The 22,812-nt window shown below is 41.3% G+C and overlaps 2 protein-coding genes across 9 annotated transcripts in view; both read left to right on the forward strand.

Moving 5' to 3' along the window:
* ell (elongation factor for RNA polymerase II) overlaps positions 1 to 9,317 on the forward strand; it is a 41,008-nt gene extending 31,691 nt beyond the window's left edge. The window contains exons 9-12 of the mRNA XM_089000760.1: positions 3,922 to 3,985; positions 5,041 to 5,212; positions 5,297 to 5,341; positions 6,986 to 9,317. Of these exons, the coding sequence (XP_088856886.1) occupies positions 3,922 to 3,985; positions 5,041 to 5,212; positions 5,297 to 5,341; positions 6,986 to 7,090 (386 nt within the window). The 3' untranslated portion in view covers positions 7,091 to 9,317. The remainder of the gene's footprint in view (positions 1 to 3,921; positions 3,986 to 5,040; positions 5,213 to 5,296; positions 5,342 to 6,985) is intronic.
* Positions 9,318 to 12,772: 3,455 nt separating this feature from the next.
* The window catches only part of dot1l (DOT1 like histone lysine methyltransferase), a 28,450-nt gene continuing 18,410 nt past the window's right edge, over positions 12,773 to 22,812 (forward strand). For all 8 annotated transcript variants that reach the window (XM_089000115.1, XM_089000120.1, XM_089000121.1 and 5 more), the window contains exons 1-5: positions 12,773 to 13,109; positions 20,632 to 20,675; positions 20,795 to 20,869; positions 21,553 to 21,616; positions 22,536 to 22,764. In XM_089000115.1, the coding sequence (XP_088856241.1) occupies positions 13,029 to 13,109; positions 20,632 to 20,675; positions 20,795 to 20,869; positions 21,553 to 21,616; positions 22,536 to 22,764 (493 nt within the window). In that variant the 5' untranslated portion in view covers positions 12,773 to 13,028. The remainder of the gene's footprint in view (positions 13,110 to 20,631; positions 20,676 to 20,794; positions 20,870 to 21,552; positions 21,617 to 22,535; positions 22,765 to 22,812) is intronic.

The following is a 22,812-nucleotide window of genomic DNA, read 5'->3' on the forward strand; positions in this document are numbered from 1 at the left end:
TTGCCCACATGAGCATTGAAATCGCCCAGCAGAACAAGGGAGTCCCCAGGGGGAGCGCTCTCCAGCACACCCCCTAAGGTCTCCAAAAAGGATGGGTACACTGAACTGCTGTTTGGTGCATATGCACAGACAACAGTCAGAACCCGTCCCCCCAACTGAAGGCGGAGGGAAGCAACCCTTTCGTCTACTGGGGTGAATCCCAATGTACAGGCGGCGAGTCGGGGGGCAATAAGTATGCCGACACCTGCTCTACGCCTCTCACCGTGGGCAACTCCAGAGTGGAAGAGAGTCCAACCCCTCTCGAGAGGGCTGGTACCGGAACCCAGGCTGTGTGTGGAGGCAAGCCCAACTATGTCTAGTCGGAACTTTTCAACCTCGTGCACCAGCTCAGGCTCCTTCCCTGTAAGAGAGGTGACATTCCACGTCCCAGAGCTAGCTTCTGCAGTCGAGGGTCGGACCGCCAGGGTCCCCGCCTTTGGCTGCTGCCCAGCTCACATTGCACCCGACCCCTCTGGCCCCTCCCATGGGTGGTGAGCCCTTGAGAAGGGGGACCCACGTTTCCTCTTCGGGCTGAGCCCGACCGGGCCCCATGGGTGTAGGCCCGGCCACCAGGTGCTCGCCAACGAGCCCCATCTCCAGGCCTGGCTCCAGAGAGAGGCCCCGGTGACCCGCGTCCGGGCAAGGGAAAACTGAATCCATTTCTCTTTTTCATCATATGGGGTCTTCTGAGTCGTACTTTGTCTGGTCCCTCACCCAGGACCTGTTTGCCATGGGTGACCCTACCAGGGGCATGAAGCCCCAGACAACCTAGCTCCTAGGATCATTGGGACACACAAACCCCTCCACCACGGTAAGGTGACGACTCATGGAGGGGGGGGTCGTAAATTGAAAACAAGATAAGTCATATTTCAGTCTACATACTTTGTGTGACACTTTACAGAATTTGAAATACACGCCGTATTTCCTGGTGTATAAGACGCAACGGAGTATAAGGCGCACCCCCTATGAACGGTGGATTTTTAAACTTTTTCCATACATCAGGTGCACCAGACTATAAGGTGCACCTTCAATGAATGAAAATGTTTTCCAAATATAATACATAAATCCTTTTTTTTAATACAAGGTACACCATATTATGTTGTATGTTATTTAGTTTTTTTTTGTTCTTTTGACTTCAAGACGGCGCCGCGAGAGTGGCTTCCTTTCCAGCAGCTCATGTATTTTTTTTCTACTTTCATTCCTTTCATCACTTTGCTGCTGTGAAATGTAAATTTCTCCACTGTGAGACGAATAAAGGCATATCCAATCCAATCCATATTATAAGGTGCTACAATAGAGTCTGGCGTTAAGCACAACTTCTTCTACAGGGGGAATGGAGTCGTGGCTGCTTAAATTAATTGTGAGAGCTTTTGAGGCTCACTATGACTTCATATATAAGGCGCACCACCATATAAGCCGCAGGGTTATCTTTTGAAGAAAATGAAGGCTTTTGGGTGCGCCTTAACCACCAGAAAATACGGTATGTTGGAAAATGCTGGTGTTCAGGATGCCATCCTTCACAAATCCTCAAAATGTCATCATGTCACAAAGCAAAGAGATAATTGGATTTATACTATGAGCTTTATGTTGCACCGTGTTCCCATACCGACTCTTCCCAGCAACACAAAACAATCCTATTGCTGACCAAATAACACATCACATCCAATCGTGCAACCCCCGCAATTAAATAACAAAATACAGCAATACATTGTGACTTAAAGGACAACCGATGTCACTTTTTTGTTTCTTAACTGACATCAGAAAAACGTTTTATAGCATCTAAAATACACAGTATGATATTTTTAGTCAAATGCAAAACACCAATAAAAAATGACTTAAAGTGTCCAAAATCTACAACAAATTGAGTTGCGAATTGGGCATTTTCAGAAAGTCCCGCCCCCAGTTTGTGAAGAAGCATACATGTTTGCAATCGATTAAAGAATTTATTCCATGCCATTTTGAGGCAACATTGGGGAGAAACGGATCACCAGAAAACAGGCACAAAATGGCGACCTCCTGTGGCCATCTCCGTTTCCACAGGCTGATAAATTCCTTGTATGGAGCTTGGACACCCTCTTCTGGCGGCTTTTGAGTGCAACACAATGTTTTCAGACCAAACAATACAGCAAAATACATTGACGTGATGGAAGGACTGCTACAATGTGTCGTTTTTTTCGGTGTGGGGCCTTCCTTTCGTGACGACTCATAAACAAGACTTCCTGAATATTCAGTGCGAGTCTTAAAACGTAAAATATAGCTATGTGCGGTGGAATCTTTTTAAAATACGCTCAGTAGAAGTCATTTGAAGCCATTTTACAAATTATGGACACAACTTGTCCGGAGACGTCGGTTGTCCTTTAAAACTCAACAATAAACCTTTAGATGATTGATTGATCGCCAATCCATTTCGACAACACCTTCTCGGCAAATTGCGCAACCCATATTATTCATTTGACCTTTTCCAGATGTAATTCATAAACGAACCCAAACAGATCCTTCCGCAAATTGTGTCTGCCCACAGCCACTGTGGCTTCCCGCAATCAGATCATCGTGTATGTTTTGGGCTGCGACAAAGGGTGTGGGCACTGAGTTTAAGCTAGGTGTTAAATTTCACACCCTGGCTACTGCCACTTGCCCCTGGTACGCCTCTTACACTACCTTGGAATAGGACTGTTGGGATGTTGCATTTAGACAGCGAGTCGGTAGAATTCCTGTTAACAAATAAGAAGTCTTCATTTGTGCACGGTTTGAGTCATTATGGGCAAGACGGATATTTACTCTGTTAGAAAGTAGAGTAACAGCATGTTTCTTCCGAAGTCATCACAGCAAAGGGATTCTCCTTTTGCTTGTAATTTAGAGATGAAACAGAGGCCTCTGCTGGCCACTTGGGCACTCTGATCCAGCAAACCTGCTTCTAAAAGCTAGACATTTCTCAACTCTGACATTATGGCATACCATTCAAAACAACGGGCACAAAAGTTGGTGCAGAGCGGTATTTGGTGAATTGAGACACTCAATTTTTGTCATTTACTGAGAGAAGGATTCAAAGTTATGACATACGACTGCAGGAAAATCTGGGGGGTGTATTACATTTTCTTTCATTTCAATGCGTTATTTGGGATAGTTATTTTTACACAAATTGTGATTTTCCTTCTATTTTGCCAGGTACTAAATGTCATAATTTTGCACTGGGATGATAATCGGCATTGTTTGCACTTTAATCCACCAGTGCAGTACTATCATCAATTTCAAGAGTTTAATCTTCACTTGGTATCGTCTAGATTGCCTCAAAGAACAAAATTGGGTTATAAACAAAATAGCTGTAAATCCAAATAAAAGTCAAATGTATTTAAAATGTCACAAAAGCTCATAACATTCCATAGAACTCGATGAGAAATACTGTTCACTGCCACCGGCGGTCATTTTGGGAAATGGACGTTGGCACGGTGATGCGCTGATGAATCACAAAATGTGGATTCAAGGTCTGCTCGATGTCTGCCAGTAATGCCACTGAATGTTGCGTTCGACCAGTATTCAACTGAAAACTGTCTTTTTTCCCTAAAACAAATGCCCAATATGAGCACTGTGATTCAAATATAATTTATTTAAATGATAGAGGCTGTCAGAAAAACCATGGCTCTTTTTGCAGCTACAATTCACACAAACCAAAATTAATGTACAAGATATGCTAATATCTGTTCTCTCACATGGTTGTGGATTTGTTTGCTTACGTTCTACAAGACTTTTGTGGTTGGACCTCATAAACTCAATGGGATACTGTTTTTTACTTCCCAATTAGTCAGCGGTCTTGAATGCAACGTGACACTGTGCATGTTATGGACTTTCCCGAAACATGATCATATTACGGTCAATGTGTTTCAGCTCTGAACGGGATGTGCAACAGTGCCAGTATTTCATCGTCACCTGAGGGGGCTGACTACTTATTGTAAGTTCTTCAATGTTTTGCATTTCCCCTCCACCTTTGAAATGACGTTTGCAGTGGAACATCTAAACCCAAGCGCTGTTACAATTCCATTTTTTTAACAGTTCCAGCGCCAGCCTTCCTGTTTGAAGTTTGCATGTTCTGAGTGGCTTTTCCCCGGGTACTCCGGTTTCCTCCCACATACAAAAAACGTACATGGCAGGCTGGTTGAACACTCTAAAATTGTGCCCCTGTGTGAGTGTGAATCTGGATTGGTTGTTCGTCTCTCTGTGTGACCTGCAATAGGCTGGCAACCGGTTCAGTGTGTCCCCTCGCCTACTATCCAAAGACAGCTGGGAGAGGCTCTTGTGATGATAGAGGGTGGGAAAATGGATGTATGGATATTTTTGTGGGGGTGGGGGCACTCAAAACTACAGTATGGTGTCACCAGACACGCCAGCGAATCTCTGAGCCACATTTATGGATGACACGTGACAAAAATTGGCCTACCTGATGGCATCTAGTTGAGCAGAAGATGGCCCGTCTGGTCTGTCTGTGGCTTTTTGGTTTGTGTCATAATGACGTGTGAATCAGAATCATCTTTATTGCCAAGTATGTAGAACAAACAAGGAATTTGTCTCCGGTAGAATAGTCAGTAACTTGATTGAAATGGACTCACATTCAGTTTTATGTTCCCTTTTCTTTTTTGGGTAATTACATTATTTTTGCACTTGTATGGCATGTACAAAAAATTTTTGGGGCACATTTCAAATATAAGAGGAACCAAAATGGCTGGTAAAAAACGTCAATGTCAAAATGTCAATCATCATGCATGGGGTCAGCCACATTTGTATGGATCATGAATTTGTGGGATGAGCAGCAGATCAGAGCAGGGGCAAAAACTGTCAAAAAAAACAACCCCTTCTTTGAACAAATTATCTGTCTACCAATCAGAAATGTTACTCAATTTTGTGCTGTATGTTTATTGATTCCAACATGGAAAAATAGTGGATATGTGTGTGACTACCACTTAGTTTGTCCACTCTTATCGTAACCATTTGCCATAATACCCCTACTAGGAAGTACACGGTGATCACGTCTCCGGAGCAGCGTCAGAGGTATAAAAACGACTTCAACTCGGAGTACAGCGAGTACCGCGGTCTGCACGCGCGCATCGAAAGCATCACCAGGCACTTCACTGAGCTGGACAATGAGCTGAAGAAGTTGCAACAAGGCACAGACAAGTACAAGGTAGCGTTTCTGTTCATAGACAAGTCACATCTTGATGTCGTACCAACATTATAAACAAGGGCTGTCGTGTTCTGTGCTTTTCAGACAATCCACAATCAGATACTCCAAGAGTATCATAACATTAAAAAGGTACGTTTTTGCTATTTTAACACATGAATGAATGCTCGTTAGAAAAAGAACTATGTAATACCTTGACCCAATTGTCATTATGTTTTGAATGGGGGACACTGTAACTGGAACTTTGTATGAGAAAATGATTAAGTATTCATTTAAAAAATCTATTCTCGATTTCTTGTGTTGCAAATGTGGAGTTGATTAGCATATGCTACATGTTGATACGTGTTAGCAATTGCATTTAGAATATTTACTCACTTGTCTGTCAAGGTAAGAAGTGTGAGTCAATGTAAAAAATAGATAGAGAAATGTTTTGTTTGGTATCTCTAACTTGGTTCCATCCGGACAAGTTGTGTCCATAATTTGTAAAATCAGCCCATTTCCAACGGAGCTTGGGCGCCGTCTTGTGCATTTTCTGGGATGCTACATTTCAGTCCAGATGCCTCAAAATGACACGGAAGGACTTCTTTAATCGATTGCAAACATTTATGTTTCCTCTTCAGAACTATTTGAATCATAATCATAACTGGATGAGTAACAAGAAAGCATCTTCTCCGAATCTGAAGCAATTGTTTTGATTCTCGAGCAAGGCAAGACGTCTTCGCGTGATGTCACGAACTGGGGGCGGGACTTTCTGAAAATCCCCAATTCACAGCTCAATTTGTTGCAGTTTTAGCACGCTTTAAGTTATTTTTATTGGTGTTTTGCATTTGACTAAAAATATCAGCCTGCATGTTTTGGGTATTTTAGATGCTATAAAACGTTTTTCTGATGTCAGTTAGGAAACAAAAAAAATGGTGTCCTTTAAAGTACAATATTTTGCCATTTAAAAAACTATTACGCAGCTACTCACAATTAATTTGTTTTGTAATTATAGAAATTTGTCAGAGAAACAAGGTTGGGGCTTCATTGTAAAAAAAAGAATATGCACATTTAATTACAACTAATCCAAAAAAAAGTTGTAGAAATTTATAGTCAAACTAAACATAAAACTGGAAGAAAAACACAGAAATAAAAGTATGAATGCCTGTTTAGCTTCATGCTACCAAAGAATGCCAAATGCCATTGACGAGCTAGCAAACAGAATTCGATTCAAGGTGCAGCTGTTTGAACACAATCGATAAATCAATGCATGTAGGCAGATAAGAGAACGTGGCACGTATTCTTCATCCTCTGTGAAGAACGGCTAATGTGCTTGCAGTTTACTCGGGACCTGTGCCTGTCTCCATATACAGTACTGTATCTCCCGGGTTATACTGACCCCATGTGGCTCAAGCGCGCACACACAGCCAAATATGTTGAAACAAATTCAATTAATAATAATAATAATAATGATAATGATAATAATAATAATTTAAAAACATTCATTTATAAGGGCCTTTAAAAAATCTCAAGGACACTTTACAGACACAGGATATTTTTTCTGCGGGTGAGATATAATATAGGCTAGGGCTATTTCCTTATTTATAAAAAAAACATTTAACCAACAATTTCAATGGGGGTGGGGTAGGGGCTGGAATGGATTCATAGGAAATTCTGTTCACTTCAATGGGAGAAGACAATTTGAAATGAGTGTTCTATGTTGAGCGAATGTTCTTCAAATGAATTCAACTCTTTTAAGGCACCACTGTAAGTATATGCTTGTTTTCATTCTTGCAGATCAATCCCCATTATAGCCAAGAGAAGAACCGCTGTGAATATCTGCACAACAAACTGGCACATATCAAAAGAGTCATTGGCGAGTACGATCAACAGCAACTTTGAAAGTAAAAGTACTTGTTTAGATGAGCAAAAAGGAGGGAAAAAATTCTGGACAATTTTTTTTGTTGCGCGTTTGGACATGGATGCACTCATTCAGGCCAAAGACTCTCAGAAGATGACTCGAACAAGGACGCGGATTCTTTGTCCTCTCTTTACTTTACATTGTGGAAGATGTCGCTGCCAGGATGTTTTTTTTCCTCTCTCTCAGCTTCTTCTCGTGAGATGTGAAAGAATCAGGGAATTTAAAAAAGAAGAAGGAAAAAACACATCTCTTTCCAACGAGATGTCTGTCCTGCTTTTGAGACTGGGAAGTGCAGGCCAATAGTTTGTTTTAATTTAGGACAAAACAAATGAAAGAGTCTTCCCCGCCTTATCGATATTGAGATGTATTTATTTTCACAGCCTCAAAGTGATGGGGAATATCAGCGCTTTTTCAAGGCCGCCCTTCCTCATTTTGAACGCCAGCCAGTATTTTATTCAGAAGCTGCCTTTTGCCCTTCATTCTTCTTCATCACTCTTTCAAGGGAGCGTGCATAGGTCGATCGAGACGCATGTCATACTTTCCAGCAATGAGGCTTGTTGTCTTGCTACTTCATCATGCTTGAGACGACGAGCCCCTCAAATGCTGGTGGTCAACAGAGTGAACCTGATATCATAAAAAATAAATAAAATGGATGAAAACTGTTTTAGAACACATTGAATCCACAAATTCTTAACGGATAAAAAGTTTGGGCTAATTTCAGGATGAACCCTAAAATTCACTCCACCTTTTACAAGTCAATTCAGTAAAATTTGCGATCACGGCTTCACCTTTTTGTACTCCTTTAGCAAGGAGCTAACACTTTCAATGATGTCCACTGTTAATATACCTTTCTGTTACCCCTCCAGTCTTTCTGTGCCTGTCCTGTGACCTGCTGATAACTCTAAACTCTGTGACCACATCCTTTTCAGAACATCAGGTAGTGTCAATTGTGTAAATTATCCAATCACTTGTTAGTTATTATCGCATGATGCCACAATAAGAACAATATGACTATTTAAATGCCAATTCTAAATAAACCCGGCGTGTGAATTTTACCATTGCGCTTCTTGTAAAGGAACGGGATGTTCAAAAAGTTCTGAAACAGCTGACGTGCGTTTAAATTTCAAGGTCAATTTCTTTTCCCTTGTCAGGGTTGTTGTGTATTTTCGGTTCATCCTGAAAATTCACCCAACAACTTTTTGTGAATAGCATATGTCATCAAAATGATTCATTTATAATGGCAGATCACCATTTCGGGTCACGTTTCGTCCGCACGACTGTTAACACAAAGCCATCCTCCTCTGCAACAAATGTTTGCCCTTGACCACTTTTGCCTTTCCCCTCCCAAAAAAAAAAGTTGATGTCAGACAAGCTCGCGGGAGAGCAGGTCCAATTCATCAGTCAGTAAACAGCATGCATAAGGTCATCATTTACATAAGGGCTGAGGAACCTACAGCCCACAGCGTCAAGAAAATGAAGGAGATAGCCACAAATGCTGTTTTGACGAAATATAATGTTCCCTCTGATAGGGAAAAAAATCCCCTGCTTTATGTGAAGACGACAAATCAGCACTCCCCCCCCTCCTACACCTTGCTGTTATCTGTGAGGGTGTTTTTGTTTGTCTTTTTTGTCCAAGTGTTTTTTTTTGGAAGGGTGGGGGGGGGGTGATTCAAGCGCATGCTTTCTGAATGAACGGTCTTTTAACCCTGGAGCAGAGAATTCGGGTAGACAAATCCAAGCTCATCTCCAATGTGATGAATTGAACTTGTGTTTTGGGGTATGTATTTTTTTCTCTTCTTCCTTCAGTGCTTTCCCCAATCAGAGAATTTACAGCGTTGTTTCTGTTTGCATACAGACCTGTACCGGTCTGGATGAAAATCCATGAGTGACTATTCAGCCACGCAGGAGTGATTGTGTCAAAAGGACCTTGTTGTATATGTTGTTTTTCTTTCCTTCACCCTCGTCCCCGCTGATGTACAAGCAAACGCAAAAAAAAAAAAAACAAGAAGGGGGTGGCGGATGGGGAGCTGGGGTCACTCAGGAGGTAGAGGAGTCTGGAAACCCAGAGGAGTCTTAAAACCCAAAGCACGCTTTTCGAAAACCATAAGGGACTGGGACTGAAAATGAAAATCTTTTCTTTCAATAAAAAATATTTCAAAATCCTGATTAGTCAAATTCCTGACCCCTTATTGCTCTGTCTGTCTGATTGTGCAATGCATTGGGCGACCACTTACAATTGAAGCATATACAGTATACGGTGTGATTTTTAAAAAAAATAGCAGTTCATGATCTTTCTGAATTTCGTTTCACTCATTTTGCTGCTCCCCACTCCACCCACATTTTCCCTTCATTCCAATCACATGAATGGATTGGATTGGATTGGATATGCCTTTATTAGTCTCACAGAATGTTAGGTTCATCTAAATTGCCCAGAGGTGTGATTGTCAAACAATGCTTGTCTGCCTACTATGTCTTTCCAGTTGGCTATATAGAACTTACTCCCCCCAAAAAATATCGTAATATACATATGGATGGATAGATCGGTAGAATACATACTGATTGATGGATGGATATAATACATATTGGTTGATGGATGGATATAATACATATTGATTGATTGATGGATAGACAGATGGATACATAGTTTTTTTGCTTATATCATGTAGCCAAATGTGTATCTCTCCAAAATATTTCTAGAAATTATCCGTAATTTCATATTTATTGTGATTTGAACTCCTTTGACCTCTTGGTGGCAGCACACTCCTTCCCACCATCCTGGCTGAGTTTTTGACAAGCTAAGTTTTCCCCCCATCCTCATAGAAAGCAGTCAACTCCAGCCAAATCTTTTCCACACTGTGTTGCCACTTTGCATGATTCCCTCTGACATGTCAACAACACTTCAAGGCACATTACACAGACCGATTACAGTCTTCAAGTGCGGGCAAAAGAACTTTTTTTGGATGCACGGAGTCCACACTTATCCATATCTTTACAAATATCTTCAAATGACGGAGTGAGGATCCCTTGACATTGCATCAGAACCAGCAAGAGACCCCAGCTGTAATCTGACACTCTGCTGAAGGATCCCAGAATTCCTCACGACCACCGTTGCTCCACTTGGCCTTGGCCTCGTGTGTTATGCTGCTACTGGCTTGCATCCCTAAATTGGCCTCATGCAGCACGACTCGATTGAGGGAGGAGGGATGCGGTCAGTGGGTTCATTGGGGCATACCGCCATGTATTCCCCCAGTATATAGCGGCTATACAGTACTGTATATGCTCATTCTGCTGACATGTTTATACGCATGTGGAACCCACTGGAAGTCTCCTCCTTTCCCCTCTCTGGGTTATATTGGGCACACATTCTGACAGGAGTGAACAAGCTGTGTCGCCCGCAGGGTGCCCGCGGTGTTACTCCATGATATGTTTGTGTGACAGTGTATTTTGTGCTGTTGAAGCGAATTGGATTTTTGTGTAAATTGGAGATTAGGGACATTGAAAAGTCAAAACGCATGTTTTGTGGGGTGTTGGGTCCTCATATGAAGGACGATCGACAAAATAGTGATTGAAATTGAATGCCCTCATCGGGACGCGAACTGGCAACCTCTGCACTGTTAAGCCGGCATGCTAACCACTCGAATACCGGGCAAACTGTTTTGTTTTTGATTTTTGCAAATGAGAGTTATGTGACTTTAAATGTATTCTGCTCATTTTCTGATTGAATATAACTAAAATAATGTGTGTCTGCAAAAATCACTTTTATTGAGGTGTTGACGATTGTGGTTTGCTGAAAATGATATTGTCGTTTTCAATTTTTTTTTTTTTTACTCGAATTCGTTTTTTTGTTGTTGGTGGTTTTAATGTGTTTTTCCATTCATTTTCCGTCTCTCTTATTCCTCACTACGGTCGCTGGAGCCTATCCCAGCAGTCTTTGGGCATTAGGCAGGGGACACCCTGAATTGGTTGCCAGTCAATCGCAGGGCACACAGACACAGGGCAAACAGAGACAAACAACAGTCACTCTCCCACTCACAGCTAGGGACAATTTGGAGTGATCAATCAGCCTGCCATGCATGTTTTTGGAATGTGGGAGGAAACCGGAGGACCCCGGGGAGAACATGCTCCACACAGGGAGGCCGGAGCGGGACGTGAACTGGCAACCTCTGCACTGTTAAGCCGGCATGCTAACCACTCGAATACCGGGCCACCCTGTTTTGTTTTTGATTTTTGCAAATGAGAGTTATGTGACTTTAAATGTATTCTGCTCATTTTCTGATTGAATATAACTAAAATAATGTGTGTCTGCAAAAATCACTTTCATTGAGGTGTTGACGATTGTGGTTTGCTGAAAATGATATTGTCGTTTTCAATTTTTTTTTTTTATCACATTCACTTTGTAAAAAAAATACTGCTAGAATATTTAAATATCTGGGAGGTCATCATCCTGCGCTATAATTGGAGGTCTGAGTTAATTCAGAAAACCTAATTAGAATGAATTTTAGACACTGTGCTAAAACACACACATTCTGCAGGAGTTACGTGGCTTTGTAGTAAAAAAGACTGGCCTGCCAGCAGTCCAGACCTGTAGCCCAGTTAAAATATGTGGCGCAGTATGAAATGAAAATAACAAGAGACCCCCAACTGTCAAGCAGGGGGAAAAAAATTCCACCAACAAGGCTTGAATATATAGTGTCTTGACTCCCCAAACATTGATTAAATGTTGTCAAAAGAAAAGATGTGATGCAACACAGTGGGGAAGAGAGCTGTGCATGCAAGACACATTTTGTAGCCCTTGGAAGTATGTACAGTACATGCAGGTAAATGTGACTGTCTACAAATATAAGAGTCCTTCGGTTCCTGTAAGAAAATCATTATTACCATGTTTGTTATGACAAATATGAGCGAATACACCAGCTGTGTGTTAAAAAAGTATTATCCAAACACAGGTTTTAATAATCCGTTTTGTTTTGTAGTATTTTGTTTAGTTTAGTTTTTGCATTACTGAATTGTTTTTAAAATAGAGGTTCAAATTCTGTGTTGGAATTCTTGGAAAACCTGCAATCGATTATGAATGATACTTAGTGTTTGCTTTTTTTAATGTTTCTTTGCTGATGACCATTTTGTGTTTGCCTTTTACTGAGCGAGTTGCTTGTTCTGTAGCCACAAAGGGACATAAGTCTTCTTCCAAGCCCGGATAAATACAGAGGGCTGTGTCAGGAAGGGCATCCGACGTAAAAACTTGGCCAAAACAAACATGCGGATCAAAACTCTAAAGATGGAGGACACTGATTTGCTGTGGAGACCCCTTCAAGGGAAAATCCGAAAAGAAAAGAAGACCTCGGCCTAGGGGGAACCAAAACAGCTGAGCTTTGAGACGTGTCAGCGCTGTCACTTGAACTCGTCACACTCTCGCCGAATGACGTTCTGCCTTTAAAATAATTTCATATACTTTTTAAAATGTTCGTATTATTGTTTGGATTCGTTATTAGATTGAATGTGTGAATATTTATCAGCCAAAAAGTATATATACTGTACATATGAAAGTGGCACGCTGTCAGCGGCTGTCATCGTTTCCTGACCTCAATGTCCCGCCCCTTCTGTGACGTCTGCTTTCCCTGTATGTGCCCTCCTGCCATAGTTTTTCAATGCCGGGCAAGATGGCGGCCACGCAGCCGAGGTGTTATTGGCAGTGGTCATAAAGGGGGCATTTTTATTCTCAATTCGGAACTGAGTCAAACGTCACTGTGCATTTATTCCACCTGACGCCTATTTTAGGGAGCTCTTTTTTTTTGTTGGTTATTTTTCTCTTCGAAAAACGCTGTGATCCACCGCAACATGTTCACGTTGTAGCTCGCGGCGAGCAGTCTACCAGCTAGTCTCGCTCGCTAGCCGCAAACCCAAGCCCCCGTCAAGTGGAGAATGGGAGAAAAGCTGGAGCTGAGGCTCAAATCGCCGGTTGGAGCAGAAGCTGCTGGTTACCCGTGGCCCTTACCGGTTTACGTAAGTGTTATTCGCCAACACGCTGTGGAATAAAGCTTGTGTGTCTGTATTCTGTATGTTTTGGCTTTGTTACCTAGCCTCCTGGTGCTAGCCACTTCCGAGCACGGGCACGCTAGTGGTTAGGACAGCCCCGGTGTGTCAACTAAGGACCTGGGCACACGTTCACCTTGTTTCACCTTATCTCTTAATGCTGTCACGTTGATTCGAGCAGTGGTTCAAAAACTGCACATTGATGAGTCTTGAAGGATAAATCGTTTTCTTAACGTATGGGGTACGAATAAAACACAATCAACCAATAACTTCTTCCTCAACTATGACCCAATTCAAAGCATTCAAATGTATTCTCTGATAATATGCCATAAATCTGTCACCCATGCATGCAGCAATTATAGATCACTCGCGTTGTTTACTCGTGCAGCTGAGGCGAGGCAGCAAATGCACTTGAACTAGCAAGTGGTGAAGTTTCTCAACTGACAGAAACATGTGAACAGTGGTCGCATGCTTGTCTCATATTTTTAATACGTCTCTGAGGTGTCTAATGGGCAGATACTATATTCAATGACCCCAATGCAAAAGAAAATGTGAGGGTTACTGTTGTCCAACACCAGACGCTTGGTTAAGAGTACAGCCTGACAGCTTTGAAATACATTTAAGGAGCCGGTTTATGTGTCCTCTAATATTTGTGTCATTTTAGTACACTTACTTCTGATGCACCCTGGCAGTAAATGTAGGCACATACATTTGTGTTTTTTCTTGCTAAGACTGAACATCTGTAAGTACTTACTGCAACGCATACCGTATAGCTGCACGTGGCCACAGCGGCAAGGCTGTTTTTGTCCTGAAGGCTGGATTTCCACTTTATGGTTCAATGCCTATATCATTTTAAAATAGTTTTAGAAGTAACCTTCCAATTATCCCATCATTAATGGAGTCGGCCACTAAAATTGTATTTTGTATTTTTAAACACATGCTCCCAGGCAGATATAATTATTGTTCAGTTGGTTGCCATCTTCACATAATCAAATTGATATATTTGATTGGCTTCATGCAGTGTAAATTGAGGCCAAGACTTATGGTGTTTAACATTATGTGGTCTCTTCATTCTTTCACTGGTCATCAAGCTTCCAAAGACTTGCTGGCAGTAGTTGGTGTGTTACTCTCTCGGACCCCTGAAGAGGCAGAATCGAAAGTGGTTGTCGTTTCGCCTGAATGACACTCATGAACTGAACTATGTTTCTATTCTGTTGTGATTGTGGTGAGACAATAAGCAGTGAAAAAGAAAACCCTGTGGTCATTCTCAGAAAACCCAGAGTAGTTTATTTTCTGTTTCCTCTCTGGCAACCTTAAGCATGAAAATAGAGTCATCGCAGTCAGCCACTCCAAGCTGCGCTCGCTTGGGTGTAAATGTTGACCCTCCCTTTTTACGCTACTGATAACACTCTGGCAACTCCCTCGGCGAGTTTGCGCGTTTCCTTTTTGTTGTGATCCGCATGGCTACACGCACAAGAACAAGCTTGGCAGGAATTGGTGCTACACACAGGCCTGTGGCGTGTCCTTGAATCCCCCCCATGACAGTTTTCAGTGGGGCCCGACTTCCTCTCTCTTCTATGGAAGTAGCGGTTGCATTCCAATGTTAAGTTTTAAATGTCATCTTATAGCAATCAATTCCACTCCATGACAAATGATTGTGTCACTGTCACACCCACATTGCATGGGCACAGTGTTGAAAACGCCCCCCCCCACAGACACAAGACAACTGTGTTGTAGTACAAGGCAAGTGCTTATCAACTGCTCGAGATGCCCACACACAATGACATCACATTGATAGAATTCATTGTTCAAGTCACATTAAGGTATTTGAGCAATGACTATGGGAAGAATAAAATGTAATGCTTTCTGGACCCCAAAATCATCTAGAAATCAAATTTCTCATGTATTTGTTCTCTTTTGGGTGATGTTTGAGCTGCCATGACTTTGGTGCGAGTGGCAATGTAGACTCTGGATTGGTCCCAAGCCATTAATGTTCTTATTTATAATTTTATCTGTAGTTTTATTTATGTCCCTGTTTTGTAATTGTAAAGTGGCCATGAGAGCTTTGAAAGGCGCTTATAAATAAAATGTATTATTATTATTATTTGGGCATATGAAGAATTTGAACGTGCCAGCCAGTCTGATTGAAACAGGTGTGCCCAAACACGTTGATCGTAATTGACCAATCACCTGGGAGCTGGTCCCAAGTAATCCCCTAGGTTGAAAATCGAACAACCAAAAATTGGTGTGCCACCCAAGCACAAAAAATATTCTGGAATTATTAATAATTAAAGGACAACCGACGTCACTTTTTTTTTTTTTACCTGACATCATAAAAACGTTTTATAGCATCTAAAATACCCAAAACACGCAGTATGATATTTTTAGTCAACGGCAAAACACCAATAAAAATGACTTAAAGTGTCCAAAATCTGCAAAAAATTGAGCTGCGAATTGGGCATTTTCAGAAAGTCCCGCCCCCATTTCGTGATGTCACGCCAAGACGTCTTGCATTGCTTGTGAATCAAAACAATGGCTTCAGATTCGGAGAATATGCTTTCTTGTTACACATCTAGTTATGAATATGATTCAGATAGTTCTGAAGAGCAAAGCATACATGTTTGCAATCGATTAAAGAATTTATTTGGGCCATTTTGAGGCAACATTGGGGGACAATCTCTCACAAAAAAAAGGCACAAAATGGCGACATCCTGTGGCCACCTCCGTTTCCACAGGCTGATAAATTCTTAAATGGTGCTTGGACGCCCTCTGGCGGCTTTTGGGTGCAACACGAGGTCCCTAGACCAAACAACTACAGCAAAATACATTGACGTGATGGAAGGACAATGCGAAAATGCGTCCTTTTCACGGTCAGTGGGTGGTCCTTTCGTGACGTCACGTACGGACTCATCACCAACTCAAAAACAAGACTTCCTGAATATTCAGCATGAGTCTTAAAACGTAAAATACAGCTATATGCGGTGGAATCTTTGTAAAATACGCTCAGTAGAAGTCATTTGAAGTGATTTTACAAATTATGGACACAACTTGTCCGGGGACGTCGGTTGTCCTTTAAATAAAAATAATGGATTGGACTTAGCCACTTTTCTAGCAATGGTATTGCTGACATTTTTCGCAAAAAGGGCTCCCATGTGCTCACTTCAAGCTGTTCATTAGTCATAACTGCATACACTTGTCAACTTATACATTCTCTCTGTATTTTATAATTTTTTTCATATAATTGCAAAATAATGTACGGTGTACTACAACTTTTGTACGTGCAAAAAAATTATAATACAATTGTGAATTGTGAACCGATCTTACAAAGACCAGTTTGGCTCAAATCAGTTGGTCTCAAGTGCTGGTAGCCAACAACGATGTTGCTACCGATTGCTACTATTGGCACAGCAAACCAGTAAAAGTAATCCTCAGTTGTATATATATATATTTTTTTTTTATCGCTGCGTACGGTCAGATTGATAAAAGCAAACCCTGCACATGCGCAATCAGCTGCGTTAGCGGTTTTTATCATTTCAAATAATGTATGGCATAGTACAACTTTTATATGGGAATTGTAATCATTTACAATGGAAGCTATTAGCCAATGTATGTGTAAAAATCTTTATAGTACGTAGAATACACTAAAGAGTGTGCTTTTGTGTATCATGTGATGCCCCATCATGCATTATCACATCCATTTTAACCCTTTCAAGGACAGTGGTTTCAACAGTGGACGGCCTATCATGATATTGAGTTACCGGCGATCGTTATTGGTGCATGAAAGGGTAACATTAACCACCATTCAACTGGCAAAAGCACTTTTCCGCGAACACAGATAGCGGTGAAGCAGTTTGATGCCGTCATGAGATATGCTCAATTTAGACGTCAGCTTCCATCTCCCATCGAGGCAGTCACTTTCAAAACAACCGGGTGGCTCAAATTGTAGGATTGTAGGTTGAACTTCACCTTGCGCAAAGTCGTCGCCACTCTGATGCCACCTCATGATGTGGGGAAATAAATGGCTGATTGACTGATTCCTCTCGTCTTTCATCAACTGCTTCAAGCAACAAGATGTCTACAGTAAATGTGGTTAAGATTGCATGACTGTCTGTATCTTGTATATTATGTTTTATTATTTTGTGTTAACTGTTCTGTTGACACCGGCACCCACAGCGACTCCTCTCTCAAAAATACAACATCTGGGTATGTTGTATGTTTTTTCCGCAAAGAGCACATTTGACAATAAAGTTGATTTGAACTCGAACTTCAGAATCAGAATCATCTTTACTGGCTAAGTATGTGGAACACATGAGGAATTTGTCTCCGGTAGAAGACACTGCACTAAAATCATCATAAAAAAGACATGACAAATAAGGATGGAGGATGCTAATAAAGGCTCTTCTAATCTAATCAAATTCCTTAATGTAAGTCGTAACTCTCAGGAACAACTGTGAGACAATGTGCAAAGTATCAAACAGACAATGGATTAAGTGAGTACAGAGATGGAGCTTATAACGGGATGCTGTTCCACAGAGTTGTGCAAAGTTGCTAAGAGGCTCGGTACAGTTATGTTTGGGTTACTGTTTAGAGAGTTTATAAGGGGAAGAAGCTGTTTAAATGTTTGCTGGATTTGGTGCGCATGGATCGGTCGCGCCTGCCTGAGGAAGTAGCTGGAAAGGGTGGTGGGCAGTATGCGGCGGGTCCAGTCGAATTTTTCGCGCTCTTGTCTTGATTCTTGCCGTGTGCAAGTCCTCGAGAGTTGGTAGGGCGGTGCCAAAGCACCGACTCATTGCGTCGATTGTGAGTTAATAGTAGCTCATGAAAGGGATGTTGAAATCATTTGGTTTTGGTAATTGCATGGTAAATAGGTGTCAAATGATACTTGGCAGTAAAAAGAATCAAATAAATGACAACTTGAATAGCAGCGTGGAGGACTTGCGTATTTTTCGTTATGTCAAGAGTATATTATTCTTCTCCTATCAACCCTTTTTGAGTCTGCAAAAAGCCAAAGCAGAGTTAAATGTTTCCCCCTCAATGTCATATGTGACTTTTGAGGCCTAAACAAGGCTCACAGTCCAACATTCCTTCACTTGAAAATTTCCTCTAAAAATGAAGACAAATGGCAGCCAGTGACCTTGTTGTCCCTTTAAGCAGTTGAGTTAAACATACAAATCAAACATAAAGGTCTTTTCAGGACAAGGCGTACGTTATCGGTTGCCGTGGCGATGACTGCACATGAAATGACGACTTCGTTGTGCCCTACCCGTCCGTCCTTCATGCCGGCCGTCACCCTCGCGTCCGGTTGATTTTGGGATACTGTGAGTTGAGAGCGTGTTTATTTTTAGCCTCGGCTCGTTGTCAGAGTTGCTGTGCGATCACGTGACTTTTCCTTCTGCGCATTTGAATGCGCGCGCCCGCAGCTTGTGGAGTGTTGGCGGGAAGTACTGCTCAGGAATCCGCAGCCTGTGAGCTGTTAGCTGAGGCCGCAGAACAGCTGACAAATTTTACCCTCGGAGCCCACCGCCTGGCCGTTCTCTCCGCTTCTCATTGCATTCACTTTGACGCACACACTTTTCTTTTCTCACTTTCTCCTTACCGACATTGCCCTACACCAGAGGCAATCCCTCGTACGGGCACCGCCGTGTGAGAAGGGAAAGTGGGTCAGTGGGTCATCTCAGGCTCACGCTTCAACTTGAGCGTCCCGTTGCTCCCCACGCACTGCAGTCAAGACTGCCATCTTGCCCTGCAAACGATTCAGTTTTATTAAGGAGATCTGAGGACACCAAGCTGTTATTTTAAAACAGATGATGGAAAGAGTACCCGGCGGGAAGTTTAGCCCAAAAGAAATCAATGGAATAGGTTTCAAAGTCAGACTCGCCATCAGAGTTTTACTCTTTTTATAGGAAGTGGTTTTCCATTCGTAAATGTCATCAGTGACGAAAGTATGGGAGCCATATTAATAGTCTGATTTTAAAAACGTGGATTAAAACTTCAGATGCCTGTTTTGAGTGCTGTGCTGAACTCTAGTTCATTTTTTGTGTGCATTTTTGCTTTGTTTTATGGATATATTTTTAAACAAAACATATCTAAGACTCAAACTGAAAATTAAGTAGATGCAAGAGTTATTTGAGATCTGGCGTGGAGGCATTGAACACACTTTTGCAGTATGCTAACGACATGAACATGACGATCCCATATCACATGCTGTTGTAAAATACTTTTCTTAGCATAACTTGATGGCACTGTCCCAATGCCAGCATTGTCACACATTGTTTGCTATAACGCAGGGCTGTCGAACTCATTTTTTTGCCGTGGGCTACATTGTAGTTACGGTTTCTTCTCGACAGCCGCTAGGAATTTGGAGAAACCATTGGGCCGAATAAAATAATATAGCGTGTCTGATTTGGCCCCCGGGCAATTACACATGTGCTCTAACGCATGTAGAGGCTGTTTGACAATTACACCAGGGCACCATCTTGTCACCTGCGTTTTTATGTACTGTATTTTCCCCACTATACATGGAATTATTTTAGATATGTAATGTATTAAAGGTGCATCTAATTATGTGGTGCGCTTTATAGTGCGGAAAATGTAAACTGTAATAAATATGTCTAACCCTTTGAGGGACAACGGTTACTATAGTGTACAACTCATCAAGTTACAGAGTTCATGAAAGGGTTAAAATAATCAAGTTATAAAACCCTTACACCAAAATAAATTCTAAATGTTAACTTCATCTCCTTTCTCACATTCTGTGTTATGGTGATGTAAAACTGCACCAACACGTATTACTGGTACTCAGTCACTTTCCGGGTTGCTCTTAGAACCACAACAGAGTGGAGACACTCATTCTTCTCGCCTTGCGTAGATTCAATTCTTGCCGTTTTAAATGCTAATGTCCTCAAATCAACATTGCTGCTGTCTTTTTAGGAAAAAATGTCAACATAGCATGTACGTTGTATTGCACGGTGGTGGTTAAAACTCTCGTGTATGACTTTGTGTTCCACCATATTAAAATAGTTGTTCTACTTTTGTTTTATTGAGGTGTTTTTTCAAGTGTCATCAGCATTTAAAAAACAACACTAAATTGTCCATTGGTGTGTCAATATGAGAAGGAATAGTTTTATATACTGGTATGTGCTTTGCGATGAGTTTGGTGACCATTCTATGCAAAGGTCCTCCTCTGTAAATTCAGCTGGGATAGGATCTAAAATATTTCATTTCCTCATATGACGAGCCATGGACTTGAAACTTTGCAGTAGGCCTCGGTGTGTCACAATTGAGCAAAACGAGCATGCCGTTTGTACTCATGAAGTCATTTCCTATTGAGTGCCTCCCACTTTGCTTGTGAGTAATACCGTAAGGCGCGTGAGTTTACGCTTGTGTGATCCTATTTGGTTACAGCTCATTTCTGAAGTGGTTTTTCACCATACATTTTTTCTCCCCGATTTGCTGTGACAGTATCCTAAGTTGCACTTGTTTCTCTTTCCAGGATAAACACCATGATGCTGCCCATGAAATCATCGAAACCATTCGGTAGGTGTTGCCTCTGCACTCTGACTCAACCCGTCATTTGTTTCTGTGTGTGTTTTTTATTATCAGTGTGTCACTGCCAGGATCATCGCTTTGTGACTAAATTGTGCGTGTTCACTAAGGTGGGTGTGCGAGGAGATTCCAGACCTCAAGCTGGCAATGGAGAACTATGTGCTCATCGACTACGACACCAAGAGGTGAGACTCAGAATGACAAGCTAAACCCCACTTTAACCCTCATATTACGTAACAGCTCAATTTTACTCCTTTCTGTTTTTGTGTTGATGAAAGCACTGGATATCCATTCTTTTTCTTTTCTTCATAACTGTTCTAAAATATCCCAAATATGTTGTCTCTTTTTTTCAAGTATGTTAATAACATCTCAGAAACAGTTGTTGCTGATGTCACCTATTATTTTAGTGTTTTGTGCGGATTTTTATATTTCGATTAAAAATGACTCGCAACATAATCATGATTTTTTTTTTGAAACATAATGTGAGGGTCAAAGAATCACAAATATTGTGCATTGTAAGCACAGCACTGCTTACCTCTCGGCTTTAACGTGAGACCAGGGGCGTTGCACCTTATGGTCGATTAAGTTGTCAATACGTATATTAAACGTGCACCACCGTAAAACAAAACTCTCACAGAATGTCTGAATGTGAATACGCAATTTCTGGTAAATTTTGTTTTCTTGCATTTTTTTCTTAATTCCCCTTTTTGAGGGTGGTTTCACAAAAAGGCACAAATGAACGTAATTTTGAATTTTACAAGGTATGGCATTGTTTACACCTGGATTTCTGCTCTGTTTTCACCAGGCAAATGCCAATAAGATGTTTCTAATCTTGTTTCATTTCATTCATTTGTTTTCATTGAAACAGTTATGAGAGTATGCAGAGACTGTGCGACAAATACAACAGGGCCATTGACAGCATCCACCAGCTGGTAAGCAACAAGTGAACTCAATTCGAAATGACAGACTTTTCTGTCATATGACAGACTCAACAATTCCGCCATTTATTCATTCATTTATTTTTAGATGGAACTTGGCATTGTGCTCCTGTTCACATTAGTTCTTCATTTTGAACTGTAAATATTTACTAGATTCATTCTTTTTCAAGTGTGGATAGAAAAATAGTCGGTTGGCAGCGCAACCGACTATAATGGAGTCAAATTTATATTTTTGGTTCAATCATATAAAAACATTCATCTGACTCAGTCACTTGAGCGGAACGTCTTCGAATGTCCAATCTGATTTTGATTGACTGTGCCTTGTTTGGTTCTCCTTACAAGCTTTAAATGGCCAACTAAGGTGTTGGAAAGATATTGTGTTCCCTATAGATGACCCCAAATTGGATCACAACTGTATATTGCCGGTTACTATGAAGGTTTGCCAAGATGAATGTCACTTTTGTACTATGCTGACCATATTTTGAAAGCATGTTCATGCATACACACAACCAAGGACAGAAACACCTGTCAAGCATTTTCATTAACAAAGCATTTTCATCAAAATTACAAAAACAATTTAGCTTGACAACATTAAAACACATTTGATAGCTTTCTAGCTACCTACCTAGCTATAGAGCTAGTTAGCTAGCTTTTTATCTATTTGATTTATTCCAGGTTGCGTGAACGCTGGTGCGTCTAGCTGCCACTGCTCACCTACAGAAAAACTTATCCCGTGACTGTAAAGTGACCTTGAGAGTTTTGAAAGGCGCTTAGAAATGAAATGTATTTATTATTATTATTTATTATTATTATTATTATTAGTTTTATTATTATTAGTTTTATTATTCTTAGTTTTATTTTTTTTAAAGAACATTACAATAAAATGAAAATGAATCTCCTGTTGTCTCTCAAGTGGAAAGGGACGACTCAGCCCATGAAGCTGAACAAGCGCCCTTCCAACGGGCTCCTGCGACACATCCTCCAACAGGTGTACAACCACTCTGTGACCGACCCGGAGAAGCTGAACAACTATGAGCCCTTCTCGCCTGAGGTTTACGGTGAGACTTCCTTCGACCTGGTGGCGCAGATCATCAACGAAATGGAAATGATGGAAGACGACACCTTCGTCGACCTCGGCAGCGGTGAGCCCAATCGTACAGTGGCGTGGAATTCCAAGCGCGCCAGTTCTC

This window comes from Hippocampus bargibanti, linkage group LG07, assembly GCF_051943395.1.
Source record: "Hippocampus bargibanti isolate YZ-2025 linkage group LG07, ASM5194339v1, whole genome shotgun sequence".
Taxonomy (NCBI): domain Eukaryota; kingdom Metazoa; phylum Chordata; class Actinopteri; order Syngnathiformes; family Syngnathidae; genus Hippocampus; species Hippocampus bargibanti.